Below are 14,509 nucleotides of genomic sequence, written 5' to 3' on the forward strand. Positions count from 1 at the left end.
CATTGTAATGGCTCTTGTTTAGATTGTCACTTTAAATGAGATGATGCTTTATGTGGATTAAAATAGCACTGGTGCATTCAGATGCGTTTGGCTGAACAATCTTTAATCTGTGTATCGAATTTGTTTACTGACAGTTCTGTGCATGTGTTCGGGATTAAAAAATTCATTGTGCCTTCTCTCCCCTTCTTTACGTCTCCCTCTCTCCTATTCCTGTCTCCCATCCCCCTCTTCCATTAGGTAATCACCGGTCACAGAGCTCAAATCACAGGATGCTCAGTTTTGATCTCATTTGCATTCAGACCTTTTTGTGAGCTGGATGAACCGTGATGTTTTGTAAATCATCTCACATTATGTTTAGAATCTCTGAAAATCTATTTCCGTGCCATCCGAGAGAGCTCCGTGCACGCTCTCTCACTGTCTGTCTCTCTTTGCTTCTCACCCCCACTCTTGCTCTCCACGAGCATGTGCGCGTCTCTCTTTCTCTCCCTCCCTCTCCCTCGTCTCTCTCCTTTTTTTTTTTGTGCGTATATACATGCACACTTTTCCTCTCTCCTACCTCACACACAAACGCTCTGCTGCTGTCACTTGCCGCTGGCTTCTGTCAGAGTTTCTCTCTGATTGTTTTCAGAACAGAAAGTGCTTCGCGAGGAGCGCGCAGAAACAATGTTTCGCTCCTGACCAACACTGTATGGATTAGTCGGCTATTCAGAGCACTAATGAGATTACAGAGTCACAACAGACATGGGTCCTAGCGGCATGGTACCTTTTGTCGCGCTTCTTGAGGAGTGTTTTCCTTGTCCGTCCCTCAGCACTGGAAATGGCGCTCTGAAAGTGACAGACGTGGACCTGGCGCAGGCGGATGCCAGGGAATAGACGCGCACAAGCTCACCTATGTTGGTTTTGTGGTGGTAGTGGTGGACAATATGAAGTACCAGAAATACATAACAGTGATGCAGATGGCCATGGGAGTGACAGCCTCCAACAAAGACGACTGCATCCCTCCGAAGAGACAGCTGTGGTGAGTATAAACTGAACAGTTTTGAGAAGTGAGCGAGTGAGTGTGGAATGGGAGGAGAGTGAAGTGTGACGTGCACCGAGCTTTTGTCCGACTTGTGGGTAACGCAAAAAAGAGATGGACAGAGGAATAGACTGAGAAACTGTTGCTTTTTAATCTTGGGCAGGACAGTTACAGCTGTTATGCTCACTTTTGTTTGCCAAAATGAGTTCTTGCTGTCTTTTTCTCATTTACAACTCACTTTTTTTTTCATCTCTTGTCTCATTCTTTGGTTTTTCCTCGATATGACCTGTTTTTTGTCTCTTTTGATATGTTGTTGCATTGTAACCTTCTCTTTTCCTCTCTCTCTTTCTCGCACACTAGTGATATATTGAATTGGTCCTTCCCTGGTATAACAAAAGCTTACATATGGACCTATAAATAATTCGGTTGATCCTGAATAGTCGAGTTAGAGATAATAAACATTATGAAAAATTGAATTTTTGTGTAAGGATCTTTTTCTTTGCTTTTGGCTTGGATATTTTTCATTTTCATTCTCCAGTGTCTCCACACTGAATGCATTCAGACAGCTTATTAATCACATGGGTGCAGCCACTCAAATCCATTTAACAATTACCTCTCAGTACATTTGTAACATTCTTCCAAATGAAAGAACAAAATTATAGTCATCTTCTGATTTTACAGTGGCATGTGTTCATTATCTAAATTAAATTTGTGTGGGCTGGTTGAATGGAGGTTGAAGCTGGTTAATGTTGTGCTCATAATATATACAGACCTTTCTGTTTTTAGATTTTATTTTGCTTATTTTGAATTGTACTTTTTTTTTTTTTTTTTAAAAAGATCAACAAGAACATTTCTGTTCCATTAGAACACCTGCTGGCATCAGAACAAGTGGATTATGATTCCCCACATCTGGTCCTCTTATTATGACAGAGAGAATTTAGACTTAACCACATTTGTATGATATGCACTCCCTCTTTATTATTTACTGTTTTAATGGTGCTAAAATTTGATCTGTTATAGAATGCAATGAGTGAATGAACTCCTTATTGATGAATGTGTGAGGAAGTGAGGTGAGGAAGAAAATGGAATGCAAATGTTTTTATCTCATTACATTGTTCCATAAATGCCTTTTTTAATGTAATATATACATTTATTTATTATATATATAATATTAAATATTTCATATATAATATACATAATTCTACATTTTATTAAGCAATTTGTGTGTATTTGAGGTATAAGTCTGAATAATGTCTTGAACATAAAAACAGAGAAGCAAATTTTTATTTTGTCACTTGTGGTCTCCTCAGAAGACTCAAAAGAAGGGCGTGTCATGTGTTGGCAGCCCCACCTCCCCTTCAGCACAGCAGTTGTGTGCATTGGTAAAGGGGGTGGGTTTTTCATCAGAATTATGTTACGTTATTGTCAAAATAGAGGCATCCGTCCAACCATCTAGCTCATGGTTATTGGCTCTCTGCTGCTTTCTGCTCATACTGTGTGGACGCAATGGGAAGCAACCGTTGAATTGCACCCTCCCAGATGTCTGTTGCATCCTGCAAGCCATTGTTCTCGCACTTGCTTAATGATGCATAAACTCACCCAGAAGCATCACGCCCCCAAACTGAGAGGGCACATGGCCCCTTAGAGTTTTGAGCAGAGTGTAATTTAAATGCAACTTAAAGAAAATATATTTTTGTCTTTGAAAATTGCACAATTATTGTAGGTACAAAATAGTGTTAAGCAATAAATCACCAATTTGATTCAGCCATCATCTACCTATCCTCAATTGAACCCCGGACCCCAAACAACGAATGTAGCTTTAGACTATCTAAAGTACTCATTTTCCCAGCCAGCAATGACACGTGGGGCCCAGATGGGTTAACTACGGGTTCCATGGGTACTGTGTGGGCATGGGCTTTGGCTGGGTGAAATCACCGGGTCCCATGTAGGTTTTGTAGTACGAGTCCCACATAGGAAGCCCATATGAGCTGATTACATGGGCCCCATAAGGGACAGGCATGGGCCAAGTGGGCATGGGTTTGATCTGGGAACACATATATGGGTCTTGCATGGCATATTTATGGGCCAAGTGGGCATGGGTTTGAACTGGGAATGCACATATGGGTCCTGCATAGAATTTTTATGGGCCAAGTGGGCATGGGTTTGAACTGGGAACACATATATGGGTCTTGCATGACATATTTATGGGCCAAGTGGGCATGGGTTTGATCTGGGAACACATATATGGGTCTTGCATGGCATATTTATGGGCCAAGTGGGCATGGGTTTGAACTGGGAATGCACATATGGGTCCTGCATAGAATTTTTATGGGCCAAGTGGGCATGGGTTTGAACTGGGAACACATATATGGGTTTTGCATGACATATTTATGGGCCAAGTGGGCATGGGTTTGATCTGGGAACACATATATGGGTCTTGAATGGCATATTTATGGGCCAAGTGGACATGGGTTTGAACTGGGAATGCACATATGGGTCTTGCATGACATATTTATGGGCCAAGTGGGCATGGGTTTGATCTGGGAACACATATATGGGTCTTGAATGGCATATTTATGGGCCAAGTGGACATGGGTTTGAACTGGGAATGCACATATGGGTCCTGCATAGAAATTTTATGGGCCAAGTGGGCATGGGTTTGAACTGGGAACACATATATGGGTCTTGCATGACATATTTATGGGCCAAGTGGGCATGGGTTTGATCTGGGAACACATATATGGGTCTTGAATGGCATATTTATGGGCCAAGTGGACATGGGTTTGAACTAGGAATGCACATATGGGTCCTGCATAGAAATTTTATGGGCCAAGTGGGCATGGGTTTGAACTGGGAATACATATATGGGTCTTGAATGGCATATTTATGGGTCAAGTGGGCATGGGTTTGAACTGGGAATGCACATATGGGTCCTGAATAGAATTTTTATGGGCCAAGTGGGCATGGGTTTGAACTGGGAAAACATATATGGGTCTTGCATGACATATTTATGGGCCAAGTGGGCATGGGTTTGATCTGGGAACACATATATGGGTCTTGAATGGCATATTTATGGGCCAAGTGGCCATGGGTTTGGGTGATTGGTTCAGGTCCAGCAATATTATGTAATGCTCATCTACAAACAAGCATCAAAAATAAAATAAAATAGAAGATCTTCAGGATGCATTGACATATACATGGTTTATGGTTTAAGACGGTAAAGGGAGGGGCTGAGGTAGTTAAAGAAGTAGGCCTGTAAGGACAGAGGCCCTTTCAATTTAAGTAAAAGAATAAAGCTGCAGAAAGCCTTCCGACAGTGCATGGAGCATTCACATAAACACTTTCATTGGTGCAGTGACCCAGATTGGGACAGATTTATGGGGATAAGTGTAAAGGAGACAGCATTGCTACTGCTGGCATTTGAATATTTACAATATTTATATTGTATGAATATTTTGCTAACTTAACATAAGTTGCTTATAACATATAGTTGCCTGTAGAATGTTGGGTAAATCCCTCCCTGATGCCTCATAGGACCCATTTTGCTACCCAATTGGCTTTTGGTCAGTTTGCACATCCATCTACCACGCCGGATACCCAGATTCAAGACCCCCTTGGGAGTGGTTTCTGGTATCAGAGGTGGAAGTCATTAATTACAAATACTCAGATTACTGTAATTAAGTAGTTTTTTGGGGTACTTGTACTTTTATGAGTAGATTTTCAAGCCTGTACTTTTACTTGTAATATTCATTAATCCATGTAATCTACTAAGTTACTTTTAAAATCATAGTTGAGTACTGAGTACAATTTTAATTCATATCCAAACCTTTTATCTGCATTTTTGTAGCCAGTAAGGTGATTTGATAGCAAACAAGCCAATGAAAACCGGGTCATGAGGACGGAAAACAAAACAAAACAAAAAAAGGACGTTAATGATTGATCTTTCATTGATTCTGAATGAAGAATTTAACCAGCTAAAAATGTATTCATGGATATTTAATCAATAGTCGTGGCTCCTCATGTAATTTAGTTTTTTGTCTGCCGGAGACATTTGCTTAATAAGGAAATAAAAACTTAAATGAGAACAAAATGAGGGAAAAACACTTGTTTTGCATCTTATCAATTATTAATGATTAATAGATTGTTGGCATGGTAACTTCTGGTAAAGAAAAACACACAATTTCCAGCCCTAGTCTGGAGAAGTGACGGTGACATCAGTGGTTAAAAGTAACTAATACTCTGAATATTTTCTTTTTAATTTTTTAATTTTTCATTTTTTTTATTTATTTATTTTATTTTTTTTACAAGCTGTACTTTTACTTGAGTATTTCTCTAACACCGGTACTTTTACTCGTAATTGAGTAATATTTTAGCAATGCACTTAATTGTACTTGACTACAGATTTTCAGTACTCTCCACCACTGCCTGTTATGCACAACAACACCTAATTAGGCTCATTCATAATGAAGCCAGCGAAGCAGTTAAGTCGTTTGTTAATTCTCTCACATATCCTTTAATTTACGAATTTTACTGTATTAAATTGTTATTTGGTCAGCCAGTTCGGACATCTCTGGGGCCTGTATGCAAAGGCCGTGTTTCACGCTCAAAACGTTAACAGTCCATTCGGAATCGGAAAGCAAGCTGGCTGTGACTTGGAGGTGAAGTGCATATTTCTTCCTGTCCACGCCGAATTTCCATAAAATTAAGGTAAGTTGAAATATTATGTTGCCATAAAAATAACACTGCAGATTGTACAGTAGTCAGTAGCTTGTACAGTAGCTATAGGGCTGGACAATAATTCAGTATCAATATATCACAATATACTTTTATTCAATAACGGTGATATGATATAAAATATATTCATCATTATTTCAGTTCAAATTCATCAGAGTCAATATCAGATTCAGAGTTTGGTTCTGTCCCGAACCCTTCCTCATGCTTTAAACATAAAAACATATTGCACATATTGCATAACACATACTTCAACATATTGCACTGTCCCCACCTTTTGCTCTAAGAATAAATTGGAACAAATCAAATCAAACTAAATGTGTAAGCAAACAGTCTCAAATGTTTTGGGCTTGTAAACATCATAATGTCGGTCTCCCCGGTCTCCCTGTGCATCTTGCTGGCTTCTATCGTTAGTTGTAGTGTTGCAGTTACAACTGCACTAGCAGCTAATACAAAATGAAGGATAAATATTGACTAAGGTTGAATTTTGTTTGCTTGCATAACCCAAAGAGCAAATATAGCTGCAGATATCTTATTATAAAAATATAAGAATTATTAAAACTCTTAAAATATTCTGACAAAGGAGCTAAATAAATGATAATTGTATAATAATAATATAATTACCTACATTTTAAGTATATGAAAGTAAAACAGACAGCCAATTTGATGGAGCTAATTAATATCCTTATGACTCCCAGGAACATCTTGGTTTGGCATCATGAGCATCAACCGTGATGTTCTGGGATAAGGCTTTAATTTAAATTGTTAAAGATTATGTTTGTTGTTCTTTAAAAAGTGTATTTTGTATTGTATTTTTGGAGGGTTTTTTTCAGAGATTTTTTTAAAATATATTTTTTAGTTTACTGTTGTGACATTGTTTTTTAAAGATAATTTTTGTTGTTCAATTTAATATATTTCTTGCAGTTCAAAGCATCAAGGTCTTGTATTTATCTTGTACTTACATTCATTCTTCGTTTTTAATTTTTCTTAGATTGTTTCCTTATAATGGTTGGGCTTATATGAATTGCGTTAGCCAACATAAGTTAGAGATTTAAGCCCATGGACCTTGTGGGCAAGCCCACTTTAAACCCCTTTAAGCAGGTGGGACCCAAACGGGTCTGACACAAATTGCCCGGTTAAGACAATAAGACCCTACAGATCCCACTTAAAACCCACCTGACCCCTGTGGATCTGATCCTTGAGTCAGGGTCTGTCATCTGCTTTCAGCTCAGGGCATTGACTCATAAACCCCTTTGTACTCACCATATTGACCTGCAGGATAAAAACAACATGCAGTTGTTCGTCTGGGCTTCCACCTTGCCCCAAGCTGAAGAAGCATCTGGGCCCCACCTGCTGGCTGGGTTCTTCCTTGAGGGAGTGATATGTCAATGTTTAGTCATAACAGCAGAAAGAAGCCGAACTACAATCACATTATCTAGTCCTGTTCACAAAAGCTCTATTACACTGTTATTTTATTGCTGCAGGCCTTTTAAAGTAGATATAAACTATATTTATAGTATCATGTAGTTTCCTGCAGACGTTCCATGTCTTAACTAATAATTCTCTGTTTGTTTTTGATCTTTCCATATACGGTGGGAGACAGTCTGATTTCTGTGACGGCTCTTCTCCTCTGTTGCCCCAGTCAGGTCATAATTGGTTTGGGTAGAGCAGAAAAAAAAGACCGGGAAAAGGGGAATGGGGCTAAAAAAACTTTATGTCCAGCATGCAGGGTCATAGCTACTAAATTGTCGGCCCCCTGAAAAAAACACTGATGTGGGCCCCCACTGCCTTCCACTCATATCATATATGGTATAATATCCCTGGGGCCATGTAACCTAATAAAATAACAATATAAATGTTGTTTTATATACGTATGTATGTATGTATGTATGTATCTATGTGTGTATATATAGAATAATATAAATATTGCCTTTAGCCATTTTTATATAAATTTATGTACAAAGTTGATCAAGCAATCATTCAAGACAAACTAATACATTAAAAACAAAATACTAGAAATTAAGTAGGCCTACCAATATAATGTAAAATGTCTTTCTAGTCAGTCTGGTGTCTAACAGCTGACGTAGACAAAGAATGCAGTCAAATGTAAAATTTCTGGACCCGAATTTGTCTTCATTTCTGATGAAGATAATATGCTACTGCATAATATGCTGGGTTTTAAACAATGCTGGGTTAAAAGCAACCCAAGATGGGTTGAAAATGGACAAACCCAGTGGTTGGGTTAAATGTTTGCCCAACGTGATGGGCAGTTTTATTTAACCCAACTATTGTTTAAAAATGACTGTATGGCTGACTTGAAACCAAAATAGGTTGGGAATTAAAAATCCGACACATAATTACTAGAGACAACAATAATAATAAAAAGGTTAAGCATTTTAATAAATGTTTATTATTCAATTATTATTCATTAAACTTATTAATAAATATTCATTTATTAAACATAATAATAAATGTTAATTTCCAACATATTTTGGGTTAATTTTAAGCAAGCAATACAGTAATTTTTAAACAATAGTTGAGTTAAATTAAACAATAGTTGAGTTAAATTAAACTACCCAGCAGGTTGGGCAAACATTTAATCCAACCAGTGGGTTAAAACAACTTAGCTTGTTTTTAACCCAACATTTTTTAGAGTGTGTTATTAAATACAGTAAAGTAGTAAATCGCAAAAGTAAATTGGGCAGCGAAATGCTCAGGGCACGGCGTCTCATCACGCTAACCTGTCTTGTTAAAGTACATTTTGATAGACTGATTAATAGACTGATCTTCTGGCATACCTCTCATTTTCACGATGTTACTGGCACCCAGATCATCCACCCCACACCCAACATTTTCAGTCAGTCTCACTTCCACTGTAACTTATTCAACTGTTTTTGGGGCAGCCTCAACTGTGATTGGCTCTGTTCACTTGCTGGGGTGGGACTTGCGATTTTATTGGGTCCTTCTAGCTGTTTGTCACTGACTGCGCTGAAATAATTAAAGGGAACCCCTGGTATTAAGTACTTATGTACTTGTACTTAGGTACTTGTATGGCTTAATATAACGTAAATGATGTCTCTTACTGAAGTATGTAGTAGAAAACCCATGAAAGATTTACATTATTTAAAAAAAATCCATGACATATTTGGACAATAGGGGGCGCCATTTTGTTCAGATGCACAGTGCATTCTACGTCAATGACGTCAAATGGTTGCACTCGGTGAGCTACTGACGCTACTGACGCTACTGACGCTACCCTGTTGTTGTTTCTACCACAACACAACTCTGAATATAGTAACGCATACAAGTCTTAATAGTTCCTTTTAAAACCTGATCAGCCTTTTCAAATTGAGCCAGAGCGCATGAAAACATCGAAGACGTGCAATGTCTCTGTGGCTATTCAAACTATACTGTTGTATGATTGACATGTAAAAATCGTCTGATATGTCACCTGAATGAATTACACACAGTTAAACTTGCTGAGCAGGTGCTACTGTTTATGCGATCACAGATATCTCATGCATCACAGCGTACACAAGCTTTGAGGCAGTCTGTCTCAATCAAGATGCGTTATAGGCGGCCCTCGTCAATCTCCACGGCAGGCTTGGCGTTTGGTTAAAGCCTATGCTTATATCCATCACCAACTGTAAGCTCTTTCAGTAGCTGTGGTCTACTAAAAGTCTCGAAGGTATCAGGTCTAAAGTGAAGAGAACAAAGACGCGGGTCTTTAGGAAGTTTTATTCGTCCACATTCTTCACAACTTCCCATTCTTTTCTCCACTTATCGCTAGTAAAGCAGTGAAGACTTGCACCGCCTCTCTTGTTGCTCTTCAACTGAAAATTACAACCAATGTGGCATCGTATATTATGTTCCGAGTTGTGTTGCGGTAAAAATAGCAACAGGGTAGCATCAGTAGCTCACCGAATGCAACAATTTGACGTCATTGACGTAGAATGCACTGTGCACCTAAACAAAATGGCGTCCCCCATTGTCCAAATATGTAATGGATTTTTTTAAATAAAGTAAATCTTTCATGGGTTTTCTACTACATATTTCAATAAGAGACATAATTTATGTCTGCACCGATGGCCTCATGGGCAGCGCGTCGACATGTAGCGCCAATGTGTTTTGGGTGACCCGAGTTCGAGTCCTGGCTCGTGGTCCTTTCCCGATCCCGTCCCCCTCTCTCTCCCACTTCGCTTCCTGTCTAGTCACGGTTTTATCATAATAAAGTCAAAAACGGCAAAAATAAATCTTAAAGGTGGCCTAGAACCAGTTTTTACAAGATGTAATATAAGTCTAAGGTGTCCCCTGAATATGTCTGTGAAGTTTCAGCTCAAAATATCCCATAGATTTTTTTTTATTTAATTTTTTAACTGCCTATTTTGGGGCATCATTAACTATGCACCGATTCAGCGTGCGCACCCTTTAAATCGCACTTGGATGTTTTGATGTTTACATTTGATTCTGAATGAGTTTGATAGTGCTCCGTGGCTAAAGCTAACATTACACACTGCTGGAGAGATTTATAAAGAATGAAGTTGTGTTTATGCATTATACAGACTGCAAGTGTTTAAAAATGAAAATAGCGACGGCTCTTGTCTCCGTGAATACAGTAAGAAATGATGGTAACTTTAACCACATTGAACAGTACATTAAACACAAAATATTTATAAAGACAATTTACAAATATCACTAAAAATATCATGTAATCATGGATCATGTCAGTAATTATTGCTCCATCTGCCATTTTTCGCTATTGTTCTTGCTTGCTTACCTAGTCTGATGATTCAGCTGTGCACATCCAGACGTTAATACTGGCTGCCTTTGTGTAATGCCTTGAACATGAGCTGGCATATGCAAATATTGGGGGCATACATATTAATGATCCCAACTGTTACGTAACAGTCGGTGTTATGTTGAGATTTGCCTGTTCTTCGGAGGTCTTTTAAACAAATGAGATTTACATAAAAAGGAGGAAACAATGGTGTTTGAGACTCACTGTATGTCATTTCCATGTACTGAACTCTTGTTATTCAACTATGCCAAGATAAATTCAATTTTTGATTCTAGGGCACCTTTAAAAAAGAAAGAAAAAAAAGAGACATCATTTACGTTATATTATGCCATACAAGTCTTAATATCAGGGGTTCCCTTTAATAACCATGGGACTAAATAAAACATTTTAACGCAGGGGAGAGAGGGGAGATATTTGGAAAACTTACTAAAATTTTACTAAAAACTCTCAGACATATAAGCTACACTGCCAATACTAATCTGACTTCACCACTGACAATTCGAACAACCAGTTGCAATATAATATAATACAATACTACAGTACCAATACAGTACCTTCGGGGTAATTCCCATCCCGAATATAATACAATACAATACTACAGTATCTCAAGGTAATTCCAGAATTAAAGGGATAGTTCACCCAAAAATGAAAATTTTATGTTTATCTGCTTACCCCCAGGGCATCCAAGATGTAGGTGACTTTTTTTCTTCAGTCGAACGCAAATTATGATTTTTAACTGCAACCGCTGCCGTCTGTCAGTCAAATAATAGGAGTGATTGGGAACTTGAACAATAAGAGTCGAAAAAACTTCCATAGACAAATCCTAATTAAACCCTGCGGCTCGTGACGACACATTGATGTCCTAAGACACGAAACGATCGGTTTGTGCAAGAAACCGAACAGTATTTATATCATTTTTTACCTCTAATACACCACTATGTCCAACTCCGTTCAGCTTCCGGTTAGTGAGGTCTGATCGCGCTCTGACAACGGAAGTGATGTCTCGTGCTCATTGAAGTATATGGGCGAGACATCACTTCCGTCAGCAGAGCGGGTTTTTTGACCTCACTAACAGGATGCTGAACGAAGTTGGACATAGTGGTGTATTAGAGGTAAAAAATGATATAAATACTGTTCGTTTTCTCACACAAACCGATCGTTTCGTGTCTTAGGACATCAATGTGTCGTCACGAGCCGCAGGGTTTAATTTGGATTTGTCTAAGCAAGTTTTATTTACTGTTACAGTAGAAGTTCCCATCCACTGCTATTATTTGACTGACAGACGGCAGCGGTTGCAGTTAAAAATCATAATTTGCGTTCGACTGAAGAAACAAATTCACCTACATCTTGGATGTACTGGGGGTAAGCAGATAAACATCAAATTTTCATTTTTGGGTGAACTATCACTTTAAGGTGACGGCATCCCATCAAGAAGCTACTATCACTACCTCAATCACACACACACACACACACACACACACACACACACACATATATATATATATATATATATATATATATATATATATATATATATATATATATATATATATACACATATTTGTGAGGTATTTAATCCTTAAATTATACTATACATGAGTTTGATCCCCAAAGACACTACTGTAAAGTACTGTAAGTTGCTTTTGAGTAAAAGCATCTGGCAAGTAAATAATTGTAAAATGTTCTTCTCCATATCAGTGCTGTTTGTCCTTATGATTTTGCCTTTATTTAATAAACATTTGTGGGTAGACGAATGTTTTGCTTTAGGTGCGAGTGCCAGGTCGTGTTTGCATACTGCTCTTGCAGTCAGGACGGATGGACGGTGGGAGACACTAAGCATGGCCCTGTGACCGTTGTGCTGTCATGTTTGATACACGTCTATATCCCTAATCTCCCTCTCCATCTGTCGAATCTGTCTGGCCCACCTAATCAGCATGTCGCTTCCTGTTCTACTCCTGGTCATCTCATGTCAAAGGTCCACTGCTAAGACTATTTACAGTTATCCCATCAATGTGACCACCCACACAAACACAGAGATTTTCACATGCTTAAAATGTTATACTTGCCGCAATGTTCCTTGCTTGGTCTAAAACTCTTTGCTGGTATTAATCGAGTTTTCATGTTTACATGGTGATTTTAAGGAAAGCAGAGAGAAGGCAAGGAATGGTGAAAGACATCATGTCCTGTTTGTCCAGGCTGCAGGAGACTGTGCAGTGTTAATGGTATTCAGGGATCAGTGTTGCAGATTAACCTCTGAACGACAGAGAAAGAGGAGGAATCATTACAGAAGGGCTACTTAGACTAAAGCCGTGTGCTGAGTCTGTGTCTCTTCTTCTGTGTTTACATCATGAACTCTGTGCAGAAGTTCCAAGGCACTTCCTCCGCTTGAGTTGCTTCTCTTCAAGTCAGTAAAGGAGGTTCACCAAAGACTGAGGTGTCAAGTTTTAAGAATTTAGATGCATTTGCAGATTTACTTTGACCCTTGATGTCTTTGGTAAGTTGCACTTGATTGCTCTGCAGAAAGCCTCCAGCTCTTCGTGCCAGGAATGGCTATAGAGCACACTGTCACATGAGACTGTTTGGAAACACCTTGTTACTGAGCCCCTGAATGCTAGGACATTGCTTAAATAAATAAAAAAATAAGTATAAACAACCAATCAGTACCAGGGGATTTCAGACCGAACCCCCTGGGAGATTTAAGGGAGTTCTTGGGGTTCTATAGAATCATTTTAATATCATTTATGAAATTAAATGAAACCTCTGTAATTTACATATGGTTTTGTGGGGAGATTGAATGTATATTAATACCTAATTTCTCCTTTTTAATATTCAAAAAATATACACAGCCTATACAGTAGATAAATATTTTTCAGGTAATTTTTAAATTATTTATTTTGGCTTTAGTATAATGCCAATATAAAATCCTAAAGTTTTATAATGTAATTTTTTTGCACATAGTATAAATGGGTCTATATACTTGAAATTAAAAAGCTGTCCCTCAGATCTCACTTGAGTCTCACTTATCTGCTTTCATCTGAGAAAAATTTGATGACTGTGAGCAGGCCCGGCTCCACGGGGGGGCCAGGGTGGGCCTGGCCCACCCAATCAGAGGCTTGGCCCACCCTGGCCCCACACCACATAACAGCCAATCACAAAATTAGTGTGATATTCAATTCAGCTCCAGACCAAGCGGCAACCTCCCCCTTAGTAGTGCTGCTAAAATATACATTTTTTCTAAACATGTCTCTAAAATATGTTAAACCGTTCAATACTGCTTCTCTACAGTATCCATATGACAGCGAGTTCACGCACATCGGAGCCTCCTGTCACTCACTCAGCGCAGCGGCAGGCCTCGAGACTCTCGTTCGGTCCGGTTGAAACGTTTTTGTTATGATAACAACTGATACGACAACTTTAGCATTCATTCATTCAGTGTTTCCCATTAATGACCCTGTGCGCCGCCACCGTTTCATAATGAACCGAAAATTTAAAACATAAATGGTCTCTACATTGTATTTTGCCAATTAACTAAAATCGAAACCGTAATGGCTTTGTGCCTTAATAAAGCACCAAAATATATACAGTGATTAAGTATTTACTATTTAGTCTGTTTGTGCTGCGTGTTTTAAAGAGAAGTGCGCACTTTGCTCACACGATCAGCTGGCGATTTGGTGATCAAAATTAAAGCTCAAGGATTAGAAATTGGCTACAAACTAGTATTTTAATTTTCCTATACGTTGTGTAAAGTAGCCTAACCAATATATATATATATATATATATATATATATATATATATATATATATATATATATATATATATATATATATATATATATATATATATATATATATATATATAGATTGCATTTGTTACAATAGCCTATATGGATATTACTGTCATGTATGTATTATTATTTTATTGTTATAATTGTTTGGCATCCTAAAACACCTAAAACGATGTA

The 14,509-nt window shown here is 38.2% G+C and overlaps 1 protein-coding gene across 10 annotated transcripts in view; it reads left to right on the forward strand.

The window, feature by feature from the left end:
- Positions 1-545: 545 nt before the first annotated feature.
- Positions 546-14,509, forward strand: part of tjp1a (tight junction protein 1a) — a 143,285-nt gene continuing 129,321 nt past the window's right edge. For 5 of the 10 annotated variants that reach the window (XM_048184351.1, XM_048184352.1, XM_048184357.1 and 2 more), the window contains exon 1: positions 547-1,018. In XM_048184351.1, coding sequence (XP_048040308.1) covers positions 924-1,018 — 95 coding nt within the window. In that variant the 5' untranslated portion in view covers positions 547-923. Of the gene's footprint in view, positions 1,019-14,509 lie in introns of all 10 variants that reach the window. The other 5 variants (XR_007184112.1, XM_048184348.1, XM_048184355.1 and 2 more) reach the window with 3 other exon arrangements.

This window comes from Megalobrama amblycephala, linkage group LG3 (genome assembly GCF_018812025.1).
Source record: "Megalobrama amblycephala isolate DHTTF-2021 linkage group LG3, ASM1881202v1, whole genome shotgun sequence".
Lineage (NCBI taxonomy): Eukaryota > Metazoa > Chordata > Actinopteri > Cypriniformes > Xenocyprididae > Megalobrama > Megalobrama amblycephala.